A 24,701-nucleotide genomic window follows, 5' to 3' on the forward strand; every position below is an offset into this window, starting at 1 on the left:
TCCGGACGCACTGCTAGTGTATGCAGTACCGCATGAAACCAGAGGTGGGGGGGGACCAGAGACATTTGAAAAAACTCGGAGCCGCACAGATGCACTCGGAGAGGCTTGGAGATACTCGGGAATGGAGTGCTCCCGCACCTCTGGCCAAATGCGGTACTGCACACACACCAGAGGCTTTAATCCTGCTTGTTTTGTGAGACAACGCTCGCAAACCAAGTCAGAATAAAAAAATAAATAATAGCTCGTATTATGAGATGCTCGTATGCTGCGTTTTACTGTATAGGCCAAACACATTGTTTACAGTACTTATGCACTGCTCTGGATGCCTTAGTCCCAGTACGCATGTACACATACTTTTGCTGCTTTAGCCAGCTTGTACAGGTTGGCTGTATGTTGCTGAACAATCCACCTGTCACTCCTGGGCAGAGAAATATATTCTAATGTATGCCGTATGACCCTCTTGTGGCTATGAACAAGAGGCCTTAAAGTGGTTGTTAAGCCACTATCTCAATTTTATGTCATCCCCTCTGTCAGATAAAAAGCTGCATCCTAGTGACTGTGCTTTATAAAGAAAAAACGATTTCTACCTGTTTAACCAGTAGAGTACCGGGCCATCGTCAAATGACGGCTCCACGGTGACTCTGAATATTCAACAGGACGTCATATGACGTCCTGTATTCCTGCGGCCACTGGGGGCGCGCGAGCACGCGCCCCCGAGATGCCGATGCGCGTGCCTGGCGGTCGCGATGTCCGCCAGGTACGCGCGATCGGTAACGACAGAGCAGGGACGTGGAGCTCTGTGTGTAAACACAGAGCTCCACGTCCTGTCAGGGGAGAGAGGAGACCGATCTGTGTCCCTTGTACATAGGGACATAGATCGGTCACCTCCCCCAGTCACCCCCCTTCCCCCACAGTTAGAACACAATACAGGTATACATATTAACCCCTCCCTCACCCCCTAGTGTTAACCCCTTGAATGCCAGTCACATTTATACAGTAATTAGTGCATTTTTATCGCATTAATCGCTGTATAAATGTGAATGGCGCCAAAAACGTGTCAAAAGTGTCCGATGTGTTCGCCGCAATGTCACGGTGACAGTAAAAAAAATCGCAAATCGTCGCCAATACTAGTAAAAAAATTAATAAAATAAAAATGCCATAAATCTATCAGCTATTTTGTAAACGCTATAACTTTTGCGCAAACCAATCAATATATGATCATTGCGATTTTTTTTTTACCAAAAATATGTAGAAGAATACGTATCGGCCTAAACTGAGGGAAAAAAAAGTTTTTAAAAAAAAATTGTGATATTTATTATATAAAAAAGTAAACAATAGTGTTTTTTTTTTTAAATTGTCACTCTTCTTTTGTTTATAGCGCAAAAAATAAAAACCGCAGAGGTGATCAAATACCACCAAAAGAAAGCTCTATTTGTGGGAACAAAATGATAAAAAAATTGTTTGGGTACAGTGTAGCACGACCGCGCAATTGTCATTCAAAGTGTGACAGTGCTGAAAGCTGAAAATTGGCTTGGGCAGGAAGGGGCGTAAGTGCCCGGTATGGAAGTGGTTAAACAGCATATCCCAGCGAGAAGATGATTCCAGGCTGTCTGCTCTCCCCATGTGATATCTCCAATGGGCGGGCCCCTGCTGACATCAGCCAAGGAGGAGGGGAGGAGAGGAGCTGAGAGCCTGGAGTCATAAAAATGCTGTAAGACCCTATTAAAACAAGTAGAAATTGAGGGGATGATATACAGATCAGGTTGTTTTGAAGCAGCAGGGAGAGGATCAGATCAGCGATAGTGAGAGATGACAGGCAGGGAGGGGAGGGGGAGGAGGAAGAGAACAGAGAGAGACAGGAGAGCTGTTGATGGCAGTGTATGATGGAGGCCAGGGGCGTAACTAGAAATCACAGGGCCCCATAGCAAAATGTTGTATGTATACAGCGTGACCTGTGCCCCATACAGCGTGACCTGTGCCCCATACAGCGTGACCTGTGCCCCATACAGCGTGACCCGTGCCCAATACAGCCTGGCCTGCCTGTGCCCAATACAGCCTGGCCTGCCTGTGCCCAATACAGCCTGGCCTGCCTGTGCCCAATACAGCGTGACCTGTGCCCAATACAGCATTGCCTGTGCCCAATGCGGCATGACCTGTGCCCAATACAGCGTTGCCTGTGCCCAATACAGCCTGGCCTGCCTGTGCCCAATACAGCCTGAACTGCCTGTGCCCTATACAGCGTGACCTGTGCCCAATACAGCATTGCCTGTGCCCAATACAGCCTGGCCTGCCTGTGCCCAATACAGCCTCACCTGTGCAGAGGAAGAGGCAAGCCGGCCGGATCAGCAGAGCGCGGGATTGCCCGCTGTAATAGCTTTCATTTGAATTTCCCGTCTTTCCGGGGCTCATCGTCACATAGCCCCACCTCCTAGCCCAACGCCTTTGATGACGTCACATGTCCGACACTGGACCGGCTTTCTGTCAATCAAAGGTGCCGGACCAAGAGGTGGAGCTATGTGACATGAGCCCCGGGAACACTGGAAGTTCTAATGAAAGCTATTACAGCGGGCAATTCCGCTCTCTGCTGATACGGACAGCTTGCCTCTTCCTCTCCTCTCTCTTCCCCTGGCTGGGAGACCATGCCGGCGATGCTCTTATCCTCACCGCCCCCCCCCCCAGTGTTGCCAACCTACCAGAGTGAAAATTACTGGCGCGACACCCAAAATTTACTGGCACAGCCAAGTTTTTACTGGCATTTCCAAAAGTTAAAAAAACAACAGTTTTAAGTGCAAATTTCAGTATTTAGGCTACAAACAAGCAACATGTGCAATTAGCAATGTGATTTAAGGTAGATATTAAGTCAAAAAATATATTTCTTACTTTCAGTATAGTAAATGCAAATTATTGTAACCCATCAGTATTTTGTCACCTATGTCAAACTGGAGAGATTTCCCCTTAATTTCTGTCCCCAAAGAGAGAAAGGGACAGCTCCCACATCACCCCATAGAGAGAGACTCTCTGCCCAGCAAACAGAATAAAGAGACTGCTGCTTACTGCTTCTTATTCCCGGCGCTTTAAGTCGGTTTACCTGATTCAACTTCACACACAGTTATGTGATAAGATCACAAAGTATTGCTAGCACTTACTGGCAGTGGCGTGACTAGGGTTGGTGTCACCCTCCTCCCCCAATAATTGTATTCCCATATAGATGCTGTGCAGGCTAGAATTGGGCCGGAAGCACATGGTCAGGGTGTGCACACCAAGCCGGCTTCTGTAAATGTGGATGTTGGTGCTGGCACGCTGATCTGTGTGCCAAGACGTGCTCTAGGGGTTACTACACATTACGCTCACCATTTGGTTGCTAGACGTAACTGCTCACTGAGTGCCGCTCATTGATTGCTTGCTAGAGGTTACTACACACTACCACTCACTATTAGGTTACCGCTCACCATTCGGTTGCTATACATTACCGCTCACTATTTGGTTGCTAGGGGTTACTGCACAGTGATTTGCCTGCAACTCAGTGTCCCCCTTTGTAAATTGCTCAGTCCTGCTGCTTTAATCCCACGCCCGCTGCTGGCAGAATTGCGATAGGTTACAGCGCTCATGGTGTCTGTATACACAATCAATCATTCATGGGATATATACAATTTAAAAGAAAGTAGCACTAAAACTAAAGCCACAACATATGTGTGTGGTCAAATAGTCCATAGAATAGTTGGTCCAATAAATTCCAGTCCATACAGGATACTATAGGGTTAATGAGGATGGCTGACAGGTTCACAGGGCAGCTCTTCAAAAGCGAAGCCAGCTCAGAATATGCAAGGAAATAAAACAAAAGGAAAAGCACCTCTAAATATTCTGTTTTTAATGATATAACACTTAATGTATCCAGCACTTACATCACTACATCACAGTAAACATGGTGAAGCTCGGGAAGCTGGTGCAGTCCTGGCTGAAAATTAATCCAGAATCAGCTGCTGGAAGAAGGGTGAGAAAGAAGTCTTTAATCATTGTGCTCACTCGTGCTGCTGACCGGAGAAGGAGGAGGGGGGCCGGACATCACAGAGAGCTGTCTCTACGTCACTCACATTCAGACTCACAGCCGCTCTGGTCCCGACAAACAGAGAAGCAGGCTCTAAAGAAAATGCAGCCCGCAGCTGTGCCTCTCCTCTGTCACGGTGTGGCCAGAACAAGCGGGGGTGATGGTAATGTAAACCGTAGGGAATGGAGCAGACTCCCACCCGCCTCAATAGTAGTACAGCCACACTTACGGCTGTCTGTATCCTATCCTCTGGTCAAATCTGGCGGGCTGCAGGAGGAGGGCGGGTTACAGTACAGCTCCAAATGCTGATTGGCTCAGAGGCGGTGGTGGGTGGAGCAATTATCAGCGGCGAAGATCAGTCATTTTTACTGGCACTTTTTCCGTTCTACGGGCATTCACGGACAGGGGGAAAAGTGCCCTGTTTTTATTGGCTGTCCATAAAAATACGGACGGTTGGCAACACAGGGCCCCCCTGATCCTCACTCAGCTGCGGGCCCCATAGCGCCTGCGTGGGTCGCTATGGCGGTAGTTCCGCCACTGATGGAGGCATATACATTGATTATGGTGTCAGGGCTTAGAAGCCCTGATATATATGTCATGGTCTTACCTCTTTGCAGGCTTCTCATCACTGACATGTGCTGGCGGCCATCTTGCTTCATGGGGTTCTTGTAACCTGCCTCACTCTGCGGCTCCTCCTTCCCACTGGGAGGAGCTGGCTGCTCTGCATATATATATATATATATATATATATGAAGGCAGCTGCAGCATTTCCTCGCTTGGGCCTCTCGTCTGTTACCCCTTCTGTGATCGTGCTGCTTGTTCCTGGTTACCGACCCGGCTACGGACGTTCCTTCTGGTTCCTGATTCCCGGCTTCGTTTCACCCCGTCTCTGGCTACAGACTCCGGCTTGGCTGACGTTCTTCCCTGGCTATCGACCCTGGCACTGTTGGACGACTCTTCTGGCGGTTACGATCGTCAGCGTGGACTTTGACCTTGCTGTTTGGTTTACAATAAAGATCCTCTTATTCATTTATCTGTTTTGTACGTCTGATTCATGCTTCCATGACATTAGGCCCAAGCCATGAATCCTGACGGTGCAGTGCCATCCTCTCTACCCATGCTGGTTGCCAGACTTGATAAGCAGGATCACCTGCTGGGTCAGTTTCGCTCAGGCGTTGCAAACCCTGCTTGCACGCACTGCTCATCTCGCTCCTGCTGCTGTTAGGCCGGTTGTCGCTCCTGTTTCCGCTCCGGTTGTTGCGCCAGAGTCTACCCCGGCACCCGTTGTTGCGCCTGCGGTGTCTCGGGGTATGACCGGTTCTGGGTGAGCCAACTCAGTGCCGAGGCTTCCTTAACCAAGTGGGCATTTATTTTGATTTTCTGCCGCATGCCTTCCCCACTGAGAGATCGAAGGTGGGCTTCCTGATCTCGCTGCTCTCCGGTTTTGTTGCTTCTCTTCGGAGGGCTTTCGATGTGCCGGCTCGCTCTGCCTCTGCTGCGAAGCTCCTCATGTCCATCAGACAAGGTTCACGATCGGTAGCCGAATACGCCATTGAGTTTCGTACCCTGGCAGGAGAGGTGGGCTGGAATAATGAGGCTCTGGTGGCTGCCTTCTCCCATGGTCTCTCTGACACCTTGAAAGATGAGATTGCGGCTAAAGACCTACCCGTGGAGCTCGAGGCTCTCATTTCTTTCCTGATATTGATTGACACCAGACTCAGGGAGAGACCTTCCTTTAAGGAGAGCCTGCGGAGGCCTCCCAACAGATTGGCGCTTACGTTTGCTTTCCCACCCGTTCCTCCCTCTCCTCCCACGCCTCCTGGGGTTGACGTGTCTGGGGGTGAGCCCATGCAACTGGGGTTTGCTCTCCTGTCTGAGGGGGAGAGGGCACTTCAGAGACGTGAGGGTCGTTGCATGTACTGCGGCCTCAGTGGACATTTTCGGTTGTCATGTCCGAACCGTCCGGGAAACGCTCGCACCTGAGATCCTGTCGGGGACAGATCTTGGGTGGAGTTTCCTCGTCCCCGGTTTTCCGTGCTGAGAAACCACTGCTCACCGTTGTCCTCTCCTGGGCCGGGGGCTCGGTGGCGGCCCAGGCGTTGGTGGATTCTGGTGCTGGTGGCCTTTTCATCGACAGTAGATTTGCTGCCGCAAACTCCATTCCTCTGCAGTTTCGAGCTTCTCCGCTGGTTCTTGAGGCGATTGACGGCAGAACCCTTCAGCCGCCGCAGGTGACTCATGAGACCCTTCCAGTGGAGATAGCCATTGGGGCCGTTCACAGGGAATCGGTCTGCCTTCAAGTCATTTCGTCTCCTCACTACTCGGTGGTCTTGGGGTACCCCTGGCTCCAGAGGCATAATCCGACTTTCGATTGGAGATCGGCCGAGATACTCTCGTGGTCCCCACAGTGTGGGGCTAGTTGCATCCATGGGCCTGTTAAGGTGTTGTGTGCCTCCTCGGACTCCGTGTTGCCTTCTGAATACAGGGAGTACCTAGATGTATTCGATAAGGTGCGCGCGGGTGCTCTGCCTCCACACCGCCCATACGATTGTGTCATAGATTTACAACCTGGTGCCATTCCTCCTCGTGGCAGGGTATATCCACTGTCGGTTGCTGAGAAAAAAGCCATGGAGGAGTACGTGAGGGAGGCACTTTCCCGGGGGCACATTCGCAAAGCCTCTTCCCCAGCGGTGGCTGGATTTTTCTTTGTAAAAAAGAAGGGCGGAGAATTGAGGCCTTGCATCGACTATAGGGGCCTAAATCGCATCACAATTAAGAATGCATACCCGATTCCGTTGATTTCCGAGTTGTTCGACCGTCTCAAGGGGGCTACGGTTTTTACCAAACTCGACCTGAGGGCTGCATATAATCTTGTAAGGATCAGGGAGGGTGATGAGTGGATGACCGCGTTCAACACCAGGACCGGTCATTACGAATCCCTGGTTATGCCCTTTGGGTTGTGCAATGCACCCGCAGTCTTTCAGGAATTTATCAATGATGTTTTTCGTGACCTGTTGCAGCAGTGTGTAGTGGTCTATTTGGACGATATCTTGGTTTACTCTGAATCCATGGAGGTCCACATTTCGGATGTCAAGCGAGTGTTGCAATGGTTACGAGAGAACAAGCTTTTCTGTAAGCTCGAGAAATGTGAATTTCACCGGTCCCAGGTAACCTTCTTAGGTTACATCATTTCCACGGAGGGGTTCTCCATGGACCCCGAGAAGGTTTCGGCAGTCCTACAATGGCCACAGCCCACTGGTCTTCGTTCCCTGCAGCGCTTTTTGGGCTTCGCCAATTATTATCGGAAGTTCATCAGGGACTTCTCCATGCTGGCCAAGCCTCTCACGGATCTGACCAGGAAGGGCAGTAATTCCCATGATTGGCCGGCCGAGGCCATCCTGGCTTTTGAGGCTCTAAAATCAGCCTTTGCTTCGGCTCCCATACTGTCTCATCTTAATCCTGGGTTGCCCTTCGTCCTTGAGGTGGATGCGTCTGAGACGGGAGTAGGCGCCCTTCTGTCTCAGCGTCAGACACCAGAGGGTCCTCTGCTTCCCTGTGGGTTCTACTCCAGGAAACTGTCGCCCGCGGAGTGCAACTACCAGATTGGTGACAGAGAGCTGTTAGCTATCGTGCAGGCTCTCAAAGAATGGAGGCACTTGCTCGAGGGTTCTGTGGTTCCGGTTCTCATCCTGACGGACCACAAGAATCTGACGTACCTTTCGGAGGCCAAGAGATTGACACCCCGTCAGGCCAGATGGGCTCTGTTCTTGTCACGCTTTAATTACGTGGTTTCCTACTTACCCGGTTCCAAGAACGTCAGGGTGGATGCCTTATCACGTCAATTCTCCGAGCTGTCCAGGGAGGATTTGATACCAACTTCAGTCATACCTCCAAATCAGATCCTGGCCATCCGCACCAGCTTGACCTCTCCCCTTGGAGAGCAGATTCTGGCGGCCCAATCCGGTGCTCCCTCTGGGAGACCCAATGGTAGATGTTTCGTGCCTGAGGAGTTGCGTACCCGGTTGTTGCGAACCTACCATAACTCCAAGACCGCGGGGCATCCTGGAAAGAATCAGCTGTCCTGGGCTGTCTCACGTTTGTTCTGGTGGCCTTCTCTACGGTCTGACATTGCCGCATATGTAGCGGCATGCTCTGTTTGTGCCCAGAATAAATCCCCCTGGCACCTTCCGTTGGGACTTCTACAGCCCATTCCCAATGGGGAGCGCCCATGGTCACACCTGGGGATGGACTTCATTGTGGACCTTCCGGTGTCCCGAGGCCATACGGTCATTCTCATGATTGTGGATCGGTTCTCCAAAATGTGCCACTGTGTTCCATTCAAGAAGTTACCCACTGCACAGGAGTTGGCCACGGTTTTCGCCAGGGAGGTCTAAAGAGATAGTTTCGGATCGAGGGAGTCAGTTTGTGTCCAGGTTCTGGCGTGCTTTTTGCTCTCAGTTGGGTATTTGACTCTCCTTCTCTTCGGCTTACCACCCTCAGTCCAATGGGGCCGCAGAGCGATCCAATCAAGCACTGGAGAAATCCTTTGTTGCCATGTCTCCGATCATCAGGACGATTGGGTTGACCTTCTGCCTTGGGCTGAGTTTGCCAGGAACACGGCGGTTAACTCTTCCTCTGGGATGTCTCCCTTCATGGCCAATTATGTATTCCAACCTGCCGTATTACCGGAGTCATTCTCTCCCCAAGATGTTCCGGCTGTGGAGAACCACCTTTCTGCCCTACGTGCTTCATGGGTACAGATCCAGAGGTCCCTCGGGGTCTCTGCGCAGCGCCAGAAGCTCCAGGCTGGTCGCAGACGGTTGCCTGCTCCTTCCTACCAGGTCGGAGATTGTGTATGGTTGTCCACTCGCAATCACAACCTCCGAGTGCCTACTCCTAAGCTGGCTCCTCGCTTTGTTGGTCCCTTCCGTGTGCTCCGCAGGGTGAACCCAGTTGCCTATGCTCTCGCGCTTCCACCTGGTATGCGGGTTTCCAATGTGTTTCACGTTTCCCTGTTGAAACCACTAATATGTGGGCGATCATGAAGAATACGAGGTGAGCAATATCCTGGACTCACGCTTGGTCCGTGGCCGGTTGCAGTTCTTGGGCCACTGGCGTGGGTATGGTCCAGAGGAGCGTTCCTGTGTTCCTTCCGCAGATGTCCATGCTCCTGCCCTCCTCCGAGCCTTCCACGCGCGCTTTCCCCAGAAACCGTATTTTGTGCCGCGGAGGAGGGGCCCTTGAGGGGGAGATACTGTCATGGTCTTACCTCTTTGCAGGCTTCTCATCACTGACATGTGCTGGCGGCCATCTTGCTTCATGGGGTTCTTGTAACCTGCCTCACTCTGCGGCTCCTCCTTCCCACTGGGAGGAGCTGGCTGCTCTGCATATATATATGAAGGCAGCTGCAGCATTTCCTCGCTTGGGCCTCTCGTCTGTTACCCCTTCTGTGATCGTGCTGCTTGTTCCTGTTTACCGACCCGGCTACGGACGTTCCTTCTGGTTCCTGATCCCCGGTTTCGTTTCACCCCGTCTCTGGCTACAGACTCCGGCTTGGCTGACGTTCTTCCCTGGCTATCGACCCTGGCTCTTCTGGCGGTTACGATCGTCAGCGTGGACTTTGCTGTTTGGTTTCCAATAAAGATCCTCTTATTCATTTATCTGTTTTGTACGTCTGATTCATGCTTCCATGACAATATAGGAGTCAGCATACAGATGGTAGAGTAGAAGCTGGCAGGATCAGAGAATACAATACAATACACACAATACAAAGATCCGAAGGGAAAATTCATAAGACGAGCTGTCTGCGGATTTTCGGATAGTTAGTTTGGTGCTTTCGACAGCCGATTTTACTTTTTCGTCAGACAAAAGCTCGATGTGCAGGCAATAAAAATGTATGTCGGATGTGAACTCAATCGGCCAGATTCTCAGAAGAGTTACGACGGTGTATCTCAGGAAACACCGTTGTATCTGTTTTTTGACCCGGGTATCTATGCGAGTGATTCCTAGAATCATTTTCGCATAGATACGGCCAAGATCCGACAGGTGTAAGTGACTTACACTGTCGGATCTTAAATGTAATTCGCTAGGTGGCTTTAACGTTCAGGTCTCATTTGACTATGCAAATGAGCCTGATACGCCGATTCCCGAACGAATTTGCATTGCGTAGTCGTCGCTTACGTTGTTTCCGTAGGCGTAAGGTTACCCCTGCTATATGAGGGGTAATCTTACGCCAGTCCGCCGTATGCCATGTTAAGTATGGCGTCGGGTCCGCGCCGTCTTTTCCCGTCGGGTACGTCGTTTTCCTAAGTCATTCTTGAATACGACTTTACGTCAATGACGCACACGTCGGCGTCATTGACGTTTTCCGTCGTGAGCTGGAGCATGCGCACTGGGCTTTTTTTCAGCCCGGCGCATGCGCAGTTCAATCGACGCGGGGGCGCGCTTAACTTAAATACAAGCCGCCCCCTTTGAATTAAGAGGGAATACGCCGGGCCATTTACACTACGCCGCCGCAAATTACGTAGCAAAGGGCTTGAGGAATACGGCACTTGCTCCAGTAAGTTGCGGTGGCGTAGTGTAAATGGCTTACGCTACGCCAACGCACAATCTACCAGAATCTGGCCCAATGTCTGAATTTCAGATAGTCAGTACAGAAATTCATAACACAAAAGTCAAAAGTACAAACACGCATTCTCTGAATCAAAGAACAACTGGGAAGAGTTTGGTCTCGTAAACTACTGTTCGTAATCTAGAATTAACATTCGTGACATTGCAATTAATGAAATGTTGAAATGCAGTGCACATTCTCATATTCTTTAATGGGATAATAATGAAGCTGCTTTGCTGGTGATACTGATGTAGTTATGCCAAACATTTTTTAAAAGGCATTTGTTTTGTCCTATTTGAAAATCGCGAATCAATGCTTACCAAACTTCTAACACAAAATTAGCAGAAGGGGCCCAAAGGGTGGCGTTTGTTAGGTATGCTAGACAAAATCCTGCACACGCCCTTTTGACAATAATCAGACGCTCTGTCATACAACAATAAATATTTGTGTAAGAGGCCTTAACCGAACCACCCTGAAAACAATGGGAGCTGAATCTGTCAAATCAAAAATGCCTATTTTGTGGGCTAATATAAAAGGTGCTGTAAAAAAAAAAAAAAACATCATGCGGGGGGGGGGGGGGGGGTGAGTGGTCTGCCCTGCCCTGGGGGAACATGAAACAATGCCAAAAATTCATGCCGAAAGGTGTGGCACTGACACTTACAAAATAAAACTTCTTTGTTGTAAAATACATTTTAAGATTTTCATTTTCATCTTTGTAAATGGCTTTTTGGCTGTAGCATATGAGTCAGAAATTAACTTTAAGAGAGTACTTCACAATACACAAAAATAATGCATCAGGTCCCCCAAGATATCCATACCAAACCCTTAAGATTTGGTACAGATTTTAAAGTGGAGGTTCACCCTCAAAAAAAATTCTGACATCACATGGAGTCGAGCCATCCTACCGACAGAATGCCGGTGTTTTTTTTTTTTTCTCAGCACATACCTCGTTATCACGATTTTCACCCCCCGGCAATCCCGCGGGACTGGGCGTTCCCAAGCACTGCCTGTGATTGACAGGCTTCCGAATGGCGCATACTGCGCGTCACAGGTTGCCGAAAAAACCCGAACGTCGGTGTGGGTCTATACGGCGCCTGCGCACCAACGTTCGGGTTCTGTCGGCAACCTGTGACGCGCAGTATGCGCCGTTCGGAAGCCTGTCAATCACAGGCAGTGCTTGGAAATGAACAGTCCCGCGGGATTGCCGGGGGGTGGAAATCGTGATAACGAGGTATGTGCTGAGGGAAAAAAAAAACACCGGCATTCTGTCGGTAGGATGGCTCGACTCCATGTGATGTCAGAAATTTTTTGGAGGGTGAACCTCCACTTTAAGGTGGACTGTTAAAAGAATGCATGAGGTACCCCTAAAAATCCATACTAGACCCTTAATGCAAGCACGCAACCTGACTGGGGAGTAAAGGGGGGTAGACAAGCCTGCGCCCCCATACTCCTGAACCATACCAGATCACATGCTGTCAACAAGCCAAGGAACCCCCCTGGCAAAGCACCTTATCCCCATGTTGATGAGGACAAGGAACCCTTCCCCACAACCCTTGCCTGGTGGTTGGGCTGGTTTGCAGGCACTGGGGCTTATCGGAATCTGGAAGCCTCATATAATGTAACACTCTTTTCCCTGTTTGCTTCATTAACGGGCTGGGTATTTCCAGCCATGTAAATGAATGGGCCGAGTGACGTCAGTGGTTGGTAAAGAGGCATCAGCTTTCTTAATAACCATTGACAACATTGCCTAAATATGGATATGTGGCCATATTTGGGCAATGATGTAAGCTGCTCAATTCATTGACCATTTGCTTATGTGAGTGGGGATTCCAGGTCAAATAAGTGAATAGCCCTTGGGCTTTCACACTCGAGTGAAAGGAACGGCTCTTTCAGGGCGCTTTGCAGGTGCTATTTTTAGCGCTATAGCGCCCTTCAAAGCGCCTCAGTTCTGAAAACAGCCTTCTGGTAGGGGGTCATTGCCAGCTATGTGGATGTAAAACTGTCTGTTTCCTTGTAATTTTTACACCAAGGGCTCCCCGTGTTTGCCCACACAGTTTTGGGGTGCAAAGACTCCATTATCATCACGCATATTGTAATCTCTGCATTTCTGAGGACTTTCTGAGGACTGCTTAATGATGGAGAAGATCAGAAGTGCCTGCATGTCACCTGACCAGAAAAAGAAATAGCATAACGTACAGCAAGTGAAGCCTGTGGGGGTTGTCCCAGACTTGGGCTTTAAAATTAAATCATGTGGAATACATTTACTTTTAAATTTGTCAAGTACAGTACTAAAATGAAATATATACTTTTATTTTTAACCACTCAAGGGCCCCCCTATAGCAGTTTTATCTGGCTCTTCTGGGTAGGGAAGAGCTAATTGGCGGGTATGGCAAACTCTATGGGCCAGATTCACAAAAGAGATACGACTGTGTATCTCCTGATACGCCGTCATATCTCTGAGATCCGCCCATCGTAACTATGCGCCTGATTCATAGAATCAGGTTACGCATAGATCTCACAAAGATCCGACAGGTGTAATTGACTTACACCGTCGGATCTTAGGCTGCAATTCTAGACCGGCCGCTAGGTGGCGATTCCATTGCGGTCGGCATAGAATATGCAAATGACTAGTTACGCCGATTCACGAACGTACGCTTTGCCCGTCGCTCTAAATTTACGTAGTTTCCGTAGAGATACGCGGCGTAAAAATAAGGGTGCCCTCTAGGTGGCCTAGCCAATGTTAAGTATGGCCGTCGTTCCCGCGTCGAAATTTGAAATTTCACGTCCTTGCGACGTCATTTAGCGCAATGCACGTCGGGTAATTTTAGGGACGGAGCAAGCGCAGTACGTTCGGCGCGGGAACGCGCCTAATTTAAATGGTCCCCGCCCCATTTGAATTAGGCGGGCTTGCGCCGGGCGGATTTACGCTATGCCGCCGCAAGTTTACAGGCAAGTGCTTTGTGAATCAAGCACTTACGCTGTAAACTTGCGGCGGTGTAACATAAATGAGATACGTTACGCCGCCGCAGCGTAACACAAATCTATGTGAATCTGGCCCTATGTCCATTGGCACCAAACGATGATTCAGCAGAAATTAAAAAAATATATATATTTTTTTAAATTGTCGTTTATAGTGCAAAAAATAAAAAGCGCAGAAGTGATCAAATACCACCAGAAGAAAGCTCTATTTGTAGGAAAAAAAGTACATAATATTTAATTTGGGCACAGCATCGCATAAATAAATAATGCAGTGCCGTATAGCAAAACATGGCCTGGTCATGAAGGGTATAAATCTTCTGGAGTGGCAATTGATTAATTAGGTAAACACAAAAGGCTGAAATTCATATTTTTGTACAGCAGGTGGGGCTCTATTCAAGCTTTTTTTTAATATATATGTCTCTGAAGATTCTTTATTTGGGCACCTGCTAAGCAGTGGATAGAACTGAACAATTTAGAGGATAAAATCAGTTTAACTATGGATTATCATAGCCTAACAGAAAACGTAAAAGTAGTACTGGGCTAATAATTAACGGGTCCAGAATGCTTTTCATAAAGAGTGTCGTGTATTCAAAAAATTGCACATTGCCCTTATTTTACAACTCTAAATTATTTATTGTAATGCAAATTTTGTGATACTTTGATGACATGTTATATATTTGTATGTTTCACTTATGTAAATGCATTCTTGTTTAGCATTGTAAGAGAAGAATTCTGCCATCTGTGCTCTCACTGAAGCTGGTAGAAGTACAACGCTGTTCTCTTTGTGTCTCCTACTTGTTGATGGAGAAATTGAATACAGAGCAGCATTGTGTTATTTCACCCTATGGAGATGGTATGGGTTTTGGTTGGCAAACCAACTTACCATTGCATGTTATTGATTGGCAAAGTAATCACTGGGAGTGTTAGCTTACTTTTATATTTTCCTGTCATACTAGCTATTGAAATAATTATGGTCTCTTAATAATGCATTTACAAAGGACCCTGAGCTGCAGAAGATCATTGACAATAGGGTTGATTTACTAAGATTGGAGAGTGCAAAATCTGATGCAACTCCACATAGAAACCAATCAGCTTCCAGGTTTCATTGTCAAAGCTTAACTGAACAAGCTGAGGTTAGAAGCTGATTGGCTACAATGCACAGCTGCACCAGATCCTGAATGCACCAGTTTTAGTAAATCTCTCCCATTGTGTCAACATACACTTGTTATAGTTTTCTATCCAACCAACTTTGAAACAGCATTGAAAAAAACTTTGAAACTGTTTGGTGTACAAATAAGACTGGGACTCAAAGTTTATTTATCCAGTCAAAAAAAAACACTATTTCTGCTTATGAGCAGTTTGGATAACAAATAAGGAGCTTATTAGGCTTTTGGTAAATGATAATCCATAACTAATGATGTTTCTTAGGTGCCAAACATACACTACACATGTTTGGCTATAAAGGATGTGGTGCCCTTGATTATCCACCAATTACTTTAATTTAGCTTTTGTTAAAAGATAAATAACCCAAGAACAAAAATGCAGTATATTGCAGCTTAAAGTTCATAGATGTAATGACTAAATCACTCTAATTTAGCTTTTGTTAAAACGTAACTAAACCCAAGAACAACAATGCCGTATATTGCAGCTTACAGTTCATGAATGTGATGGCTAAATCACTGGAGATAAAGAGATACAGCATTGGTTGTAGCCCGTATCAGGAGAGCTACCAAGGGTGTTTTTGCAGAATTATCAGGTGAAAATATAGCAAAGCTTCAAAAAGAAAAGAAAAATGAATGCAGCCACCACACCATAGCCTAGTAAACTAGTAAAATGCAATAGATTCCATTTTCTGTTTTGAGTTTAGTTAGGCTACTTTCACACTGAGGTGTTTTTCAGGTGCTTTAGTGGTAAAAATAGCGAATGTAAAGCGCCTGAAAACTGCCCCACCCCCCCCCCCCCCCTAGTGCTTTGACACTGGGGTGGTGCGCTTGCAGGATGAGAAAAAAATTCATGCAAGCAGCATCTTTGTTGCGCCCTGCCCATTGAAATCAGCGCTTTGCGAGTGCTTTTAACCCCTTCGTAAATCTTTTCTACACTTTTATACTGGGAATGATAGCCTGTAATAAAGGCCATCTCACCCCGTATGTCTTTTTTATTTTATTTATTTCTTAGCAAATCTTTTCTCTCCATTTGACCAACCTCTTCTCTAGTTTTTAATAAGTTTGATTTCCTATACCAGGGGTCTCCAAATATTCTAAACAAAGGGCCGGTTTATTGTCCTTCAGACTCTTGGAGGGCCAGACTTTGGCCAGCGGGAATAGAAATTTTCCTGGCATCATTGTTGGTGAACATCTGGTATTAGGGCGAGGAATAGTGCTCTATTAATTGTGTCAGTGGGATAAAAAGGTGCTCCATTGTTGGTGTCAGATGAAAGAATAGTGCCATGTATCAGTGGGAGGAATGGTGCCCCGAGGGCCGGTTAAGGCAAGCAAAGGGCCGCATCCGGCCCTCGGCCACAGTTTGGAGACCACTGTCCTATACCCTTTTTCTTGAAACCTCTCTATTAATTTATCTGTCTGAAGAATATTCTCTTTTTCATCACAACAATTTCATTTAATCCTTATAAAATGACCCTTGAGGATTGCTTCAATCCACCTAGGGTGATGGTAGTTCCTGGTGGATACATAATAATTTTGTTCACTTTCTTTCAAATAAGTACGTGTGCATAACTGATTTCCGCTCTTATATAATTCCATATCCATAAATGTAATAATTTCTGGATTCCAATTTACCATTAATTTGATATTATAAGCATTATCATTTAATGTCAAAAACTCTTTTTTTTTCTTCAGATCCTTTCCATATTACCAAAATGTCATCAATAACTCTATGATAACTAACCAGCTCTGGCCAACCTGTTGGAAAAACGTCCTCCTCTTCCCATTTATTTAAAAAATGTTGGCTATGCTTGGGGCATATCTTGCCCCATTGCTACATCTTTAATTTGGCTATAATATTCCCCTGGGTGCAAGAAATAGTTATTAGTCATGGCCACATCTAGTCCTTCCAAGATGAAGCTGTTTTAGCTCTGAGTATTTGTGCAGGGCCATTGAGCGGTGGCCGTGGAGGAGCAGCACGGTGTTCTGTCATTGGTAAAACCAGCTGATCCAAAGGAAACTCCAGGTGTTACAATTTTGTCTATGGTGACAACAAGCTTTTTTGACCTCTTTTCTAAACGAGAAAGGTCAACATTTTGCGGTAAGGGGCCATCCTTATATGCACTATTGGGTGTCTTGCATCTGTGAAGGTGGAAACCTGCTTGTCTTTATTGCATGCACAATGCAGATTGCAAGGAATATATGAACACTCTTCATTCAGTTTTATGGACACTTTGCTTCCTTTTTTTCCACAGCTTTCCTTCATGTACTCAGTATATGTATGGGACTAATGCACTATTGCACTTTTTTCTACCCAGCATCCGTATTCTATGGATATTGCACATTGCACATATGTGATACTTCATTGTGATTGTTTTTGATTAATCAATTTTTGGATTTTTTGTTTAATTTATTATCACTAATACTGTCTCACGAGCGCCTCCTGTTTGTTTTCCACTTCTGCATTCATACTTTGAATTTTTGGGGAGCAGCTCATATATATATATATATATATATATATATATATATATATATATTCATTTATTTCTTTTATTATTGGCGCGAGATCCTTATCCACAATATCAATGTAACGTTCAAATTTAACCATACATTTTGGAGGGGCATATTATCCCTCGTTGAGAACCAATAGTTCATTATTCGAAAATTGTGCCCCAGCAAGATTAAAGATCCCTGTATCTAGGCAGCTCGTTTTCTCTTTCTTTCGTCCGCATCTACATCCTCTCGTTCTTCTCTTAGTTCTTGTGGGATTGGGGTATGTTGGGGTGGGCGGTTATTCCTTAATATCTCTTTTTATGTCCTGTATTGATAAAACTAATTTAAAAATAAAAATGTATTTTATAATAATCCTATAGATATATTAATTTAACCTGATTATAGTGGCTTTGAATTAAAATTACTATTTATAATGGATTCGAATTCCCAATTAAAATGAAAATTAGAATTACTAAGTAAAATTACTATTTAACAACTAGTAATTGATTTTTGGTTGTTTCATTAATAATCGGAAATCCAATGTAAATCTGGTGAAGATACCCATGTTGTGTTACTCCTTTTCAACCACTAGATGGTGTCATAAGGTTTGTAACATATTGTTTGATATGAACCTAATGGGTATCAATCTGACTGTTCCCTATAATTATTAAAGTCTATTAATGTTCAATGTAGTACACATCAACTTTAATTAGATCATTATCCTATTGATGTTTTTATGTACAGTAAAACCTTGGTTTGAGAGCGTTTTATAAGACAAGCAAAATTTTTTAATTTTGCCTTGATATACCAGCAATGTCTTGATATAAGAGTAGCGTCATGTCACAACTGAGTATAAAAAAAGAAGAGAGGAGCCTCTAAGTGTAGCAATATGGTTACATTTAATGAAGGTACAACATTTAGCAACTAATTGCTACACTTAGAGGTGCCTCTTCATTTTTTTACCCTGTAAAAAATGCTTTGATATACAAGTGTTTTGGATTAAAAGTATGTTTCTCGAACAAATTATGCTCGCAAACCAAGGTTTTACTGTTTTATGTTATTTTATTAGTGGATTCATTCAATACATTTTAACTATTATTCATTGTATTATGGATTGCGCTTTTAGATTGTATACATGCTAGAGGTTCGCTTTGTGCTATAGTTACCGTATTTATCGGCGTATACCGCGCACTATTTTGCCCTGAAAATCAGGGCAAAATCGTGGGTGCGCGATATACGCCGATACCCGCTTTCCCGCCACGAGTTTGAATACTGCGCCGGCATATACCGAGCGCAGTACACTCGTGAATCTTCGGGCAGTCTTGGCGCCTCTCGCACTGACGTCCTGAGTGTACAGGACGTCAGCGCGACAGTTGCCGAGCCTGCCCGAAGATTCACGAGTGTACTGCGCTCGGTATATGCCGGCGCAGTATTCAAACTCGTGGCGGGAAACGAGTGGGGATGCCGCAGAAGGACCCCCGACCCGCCGCAGAAGGACCCCCGACCCGCCGCCGCAGAAGGACCCCCGACCCGCCGCCGAAGAGGACCCCCGACCCGCCGAAGAGGACCCCCGACCCGCCGAAGAGGAACCCCGACCCGCCGAAGACGGACGCCGGACCCGACGAGGCCGCCGATGGACGCCGCGCAAGACACCAAAACTGTAAGTACAAAAAAACTAAAAACCTTTTTTTCCACAGGATTGGGGGCCACTTTAGGGGTGCGCGGTATACGCGGGAGCGCGTTATACCGCGATGAGCACCTGGCATGTACAATTGCTTTGTAATTGTTTAAAGTCAAGTGCCTTTTGGGGATATTTTATTAATCATGTTTGATGAGTGCTAAACTAGACAGCTTTGGCTTGTCCCTTTGGGCTATATAAGGCTACAATAAAAATGGGCTATATAAGGCTACAATAACAATGGCAGAGCGCAAGCTTCTTGACGATGTGAAATCACGAAATGCATTGAGGCTGCGCACTCGCACGCACTGACGTCACTTCCGGTACACCTGTTTCCAGTCTCTGGATTTTTAGAATGCCGAGAGTCAGAGGAACGGTGTCTTTCCCCACTATAGAGCTGTATAACTAATGCAAGTGCACAATCTATAAGATCTATCAGTTGATGCCAAAAAAGCCATGGAACACCTCCCTTTGATTTGGCTTATCCTTTTAAGGATCTGAATCTTATGCAAGTTTCTATTCCATTAAGCTATTTGAGTTAGTTTCTTTTCACACGAGTGTTGGTGGAACACTGACAATTAAGATCACCTATTACACATTTTTTTTTGAGTGTGGACTCTTTCTTCCAGTACTGTTAATACTATATTATGCACATTTACATATGTTTGATGTAATCATATATATTTTACATTTTTTTTTTATGAATTAGCGTCATCCTTCTGTTGTATATGTTCATGGGTGATTAGTTCACTTGAAAAAGGGGCAGCTTTTTTGGATTTTGTTAAATGCCAATTGATTTGTTTGGCAACATCAAAGGCTGCAATGATGGGCACGGTGACGCTGCAATGATGGGCACAGTGAGACTGCAATGATGGCCATGGTGAGGCTGCAATGATGGCCATGGTGAGGCTGCAATGATGGGCACTGTGAGGCTGCAATGATGGGCATGGTAAAGCTGCAATGATGGGCACTGTGAGGCTGCAATGATGGGCATGGTAAAGCTGCAATGATGGGCACAGTGAAGCTGCAATGATGGGCACAGTGAAGCTGCAATGATGGGCACAGTGAGGCTGATATGGACTGGCACAGAGGTTGTAATGATGGGCACAGTGAGGCTGCATTTGATGGGCACTGATGAGGCTGTATTAATCTCTTGTATCATGTCTGCAGTCTCTGACCATCTCTTGTACCATATCTGCAGTCTCTGACCATCTCCTGTATCATGTCTACATTCTCTTACCATCTTTAATATCATATCCTCAGTCTCCAACCATCGACTGTACCATGCCTGCGGCCTCTGACATCTTTATGTCTCTTGTACCATGCCCGAAGCTTCTGACATCTCCTGTATCATGTCTGTAACCTCTGACCATCTCCTGTACTATGCCCGCAGCCTCTAACCATCTCTTGTACCTCTGACTATCTCTTGTCTTATATCATGTCTGCAGTCTCTGAGGGAGTCTGGAGAGGAGTCAAGAGTGGGAGCGCCGCCGGGATGGGGGTTATGGGAGAAGTCAAACGTGTGTGGACTGAGGAGAGGAGGACCGTTTTCATCGGATGAACCGATCGTGTGTGGGCCCTATCATTTTTTTTCCCATCGGTGAAAAAAAATAGAACCTGTTTTAAATGTTTAGTATGGTTAAAAAACCCAATCAAGTCGACGCATGCTCGGAAGCATTGAACTTAATTTTTCTCTGCACGTCGTTGTGTTTTACGTCACCACGTTGGACACGATCGGATTTTTAACCGATGCTGTGTAGGCAAGACTGATGAAAGTCAGCTTCATTGGATATCCAATGAAAAAATCCATCGGTTCGTTTTCATCAGACGAACCGATCATGTGTACAGGGCATAACTGAGCCCTGCAAGTTGCACCTGGGAGGAGGTCCCTAGCCCTATGTGCTTTCATCTGTTTATATATATATATATATATATATATATATATATATATATATATATATATATATATATATATATATATATATATATATTACACTCTTCAAATATGCTTTAAAATGCATGGTTTTCCCTTTTATGAACAAGAAAATAATGACGTTATGCTGTTGGGCTGTTATAATAATGCTATAGGGCTGGAAATTATTTCCAGGGCTGGTTTTTATTCCCAGTCCGGCCCTGACTATTAAAGTGTTACTAAACCCACAAAAGTCAAATCAGTCTTTATATGCACTAGATCATGCCGGTTATACTCACTGTGGAACCTAATAAGTTAATCCTCCACATTGTGTAAAAAGGCTGTTTGATCCTGTCTTCTCTGATCTTCCCCTCCTTCCTCTGTTCCCTGATCATTTCCTAATAACACAGAATCTATGGAGTCAGGCTGCACATGCTCAGTTTGGTGTGTATTGCTAGAGAGGTTTTTTTGGGGAGAGTGCATATGATCAGCACAGGGCCAATCAGCACTGTCCAAACAGAGGGTCAAGGTTTTTTCTGTCTCATAGGACAATCCTAAAACTCCTTCAACACACTTTAACCACTGCTTGGCTGGACACTGATAGAAGTTATAAGACTTCTCTAACTGGTGATGAGAAAAGGTATTTAGCAGTTTATAGATACTAAAATCATTTTAATGTTCTATGTACTGTGGGAGACCAGATATAGTGAATGCAGAGTCCTGGGTTTAGTAACACTTTAAGGTTGAAATTTAAACAAAGATATAATCAATTTAGCAGAAATCATTTCCTAATTACATTTTTGATGACTCTGCTCATACCAAGTAACGCCTGATGTATAAGGTCAAACATACTTATCTGATGGATGTGCCTCCACAAAGTAACCAGCAAAGGGGCAATAGATACGAGGGTTTAAGTCCTTGACAAGTTGGGCTTTGTAATGCAGCAGTTTCTTTCTTTCTGTCTTTATAAACTGTGCCTTCCATTCCTCTGCAATTTAAGAACAGTGACACCATGCTTAATTAATACTTCATGAATTCTCTATCAATATTAGATGAGATGGAGAAAATGAAAAGTACTATACAGAGGTAAAGTGTTTTAATTTAAAGTTGAAATTTAATAAGCTTATATGTAATTCAGGCAATCATGGTTGGTGGCAGGGCCTAAAGGGTGCTGTACTTAGTTTCCTGAAAACATCAAAGCACCCTACTGCAGTACTCCTCAGCCCTGATGTAAACAATGGCCTGGATCTCGAGAGGAGTTGTGCAAATAACAAAATGTCTTGATGGGTAGATGCCAATCTGGAGGAGTAGATGTTCCTGGGCAAACTGAATTGCTCTAGGTCAGTGATGGCGAACATTGGCACCCCAGATGTTTTCGAACTACATTTCCCATGATGCTCAACTACAACTGCAGAGTGCATGAGCATTGTGGGAAATGTAGTTCCAAAACATCTGGGGTGCCAAGGTTCGCCGCCATCACTGCTCTAGGTAATGCCCACATATGATACTGAGCCTGTATGATTGAAAAAACTGAAGTCCAATAAATGAAAGAGGTAGGTCATGCACAGTAAGGGTATGAAGGAAAGAGCTAGATGACGCTGCATGTCCTCCATTGAGGAAATGAGGCAAGCTCTATTTCCTTAGCTAAAGCAATAAAAAAAGTGGTGTAGTACCACCACCCAGAATTCAGAGCCTTCATATGTACTAAGCAAACATGGTTTCCCCCATTTACATATATAATTATTAGTCATACAGAAAAAAGTTTTAACATGTATTGATAAAATTGTATAAATCAAGTTAATTATTTTTTCATGTTTATATAGAAATACATTGAATGTATATTAAACTCACTTTAATAACTATGGCCCGGATTCAGATTGATCTATTGATACGCCGCGTAACTTCTAGGATGCGCCGGCGTATCTTTTTTTTGTATTCAGAAAACAAGATACGCCGGAATTTTGCTAAGATCCGACTGGCGTAAGCCTCCTACGCCGTCGTATCTTAGTTGCATATTTACGCTGGCCGCTAGGTGGCGCTTCCGTAGATTTACGTGAGGAATATGCAAATTGGGTAGATACGCCGATTCACAAACGTACGTACGCCCGGCGCATTTTTTTACGTCGTTTACGTAAGGCTTTTTCCGGCGTAAAGTTACCCCTCATAAAGCAGGGGTAAGTCATGTTAGGTATGGACTTCGGAAACGTACGAACAGCGTCGTATTTTACGTCGTTTGCGTAAGTCGTCTGTGAATGGGGCTGTACATAAGTTACGTTCACATCGAAAGCATTGACTATTTGCGGTGTAATTGGGAGCATGCGCACTGGGATACGTCCACGGACGGTGCATGCGCCGTTCGAAAACAGCGTCAATTACGTGGGGTCATGATAGTTTAACATAAAACACGCCCACTACCCAAATTTGAATTAGGCAGGCTTACGCCGACACATTTACACTACGCCGCCGTAACTTAGGGCGCAAGTTCTTTCTGAATACAGAACTTGCGCCCTAAGTTACGGCGGCGTAGTGTATCTGAGATACGCTACGCCCGCCGATAGATACGATAATGTATCTGAATCTGGCCCTATATCTTTTTGTCTTCATTTGCAGTCAGGCTCTGTCTAAGGCCTCGTACACACAACAGTTTTCCTCGACAGAATCCATCAAGAAACTTGGTGGCAGAGCTTTTTTGCTGAGGAACACGGTCGTGTGTATGTTTTTCATCGAGGAAACTGTCGAGGATCTCAACGAGAAAAAAAGAGAACAAGTTCTCTATTTCCTTGACGGGAGTCTCAATTTCCTCGTTGTGTTCCTCGTTGGGCTAGTTTTCGACGAGAAACACGTTCGTGTGTATGCTAAAACTCACGCATGCTCAGAATAAAGTATGAGCCAGGAGCGCACCTTCGGTAAAAGTAGCGTTTGTAATGGAGAAAGCACATTTGTCACGCTGTAACAGTCTGAAAAGTGCAAATTGTCTCTTACCAAACTTTTACTTAACACGCAGTAACATGAGATTAGCAAAAGCAACCCCCAGGGTTGTGCCAGTGGAATCGAACTTCCCCTGCCGTTGTATGTGCTGTAAGTCATCGCGTTTGAGAACAAGGAGATTTTGTCTTGACAGTGTGTACGCAGCGCAAGCTTGTCAAGTTTCTCCACAAGCCTGACAAGGAACTCGTCAAGGAAAACGATGTTTCATTTACGACAAGTTCCTCGGTCGTGTGTACGAGGCCTCAGACCTCTAAAAACCAAGAATTGGTTTGATGGCTGATTGATTCTATATTGTTTCACCTTTTCAAGGATTTCCCTGTTTTAGTTTTTAGTGTCAGCATGGAGTAATAGTAAAAATGATGGCCCGGATTCACAAAGCACTTACGCCGACGTATCTCGAGATATGCCGCGTAAGTCTAACTATGCGCCGTCGTATCTGTGCACTGCGCCCACAATCTGAGATACGCCTAAAAATAGGCTTCCAATGACCGACCTAACTTGCCTACGCCGTCGTATCCTGGGCGCATATTTACGCTGGGCGCATTTTCCGCTCCCATAGATTTTCTATGCAAATAAGGGAGATGCGCCGATTCACGAACGTAGTTGCGTAAGTCGTACGTCCGGCGTAAAGTTATTCCCCATATAGGAGGCGCAACTCATGCAAAGGTATGGACCAGGGAACAGAGCCGTCGTATTTTACGTCGTTTACATAGTACGTGAATAGGGCTGGGCGTAGGTTACGTTCACGTCGTAGGCAGTGATCCGTCGTATCTTAGGGAGTAGTTCCGACGTGATTCTGCGCATGCGCACTGGGATGCGTCCACGGGACGGCGCAT

General features: G+C 45.6%; 1 protein-coding gene across 3 annotated transcripts in view; it reads right to left on the reverse strand.

Annotated features, from left to right (window-relative positions):
• The window catches only part of LOC120940783 (cytidine monophosphate-N-acetylneuraminic acid hydroxylase-like), a 182,034-nt gene that overhangs the window by 25,320 nt on the left and 132,013 nt on the right, over window positions 1-24,701 (reverse strand). For all 3 annotated transcript variants that reach the window (XM_040353819.1, XM_040353820.1, XM_040353818.1), the window contains one exon: window positions 21,730-21,865. In XM_040353819.1, the coding sequence (XP_040209753.1) occupies window positions 21,730-21,865 (136 nt within the window). The remainder of the gene's footprint in view (window positions 1-21,729; window positions 21,866-24,701) is intronic.

The sequence above is a fragment of the Rana temporaria genome, chromosome 5, assembly GCF_905171775.1.
Source record: "Rana temporaria chromosome 5, aRanTem1.1, whole genome shotgun sequence".
Classification (NCBI taxonomy): domain Eukaryota; kingdom Metazoa; phylum Chordata; class Amphibia; order Anura; family Ranidae; genus Rana; species Rana temporaria.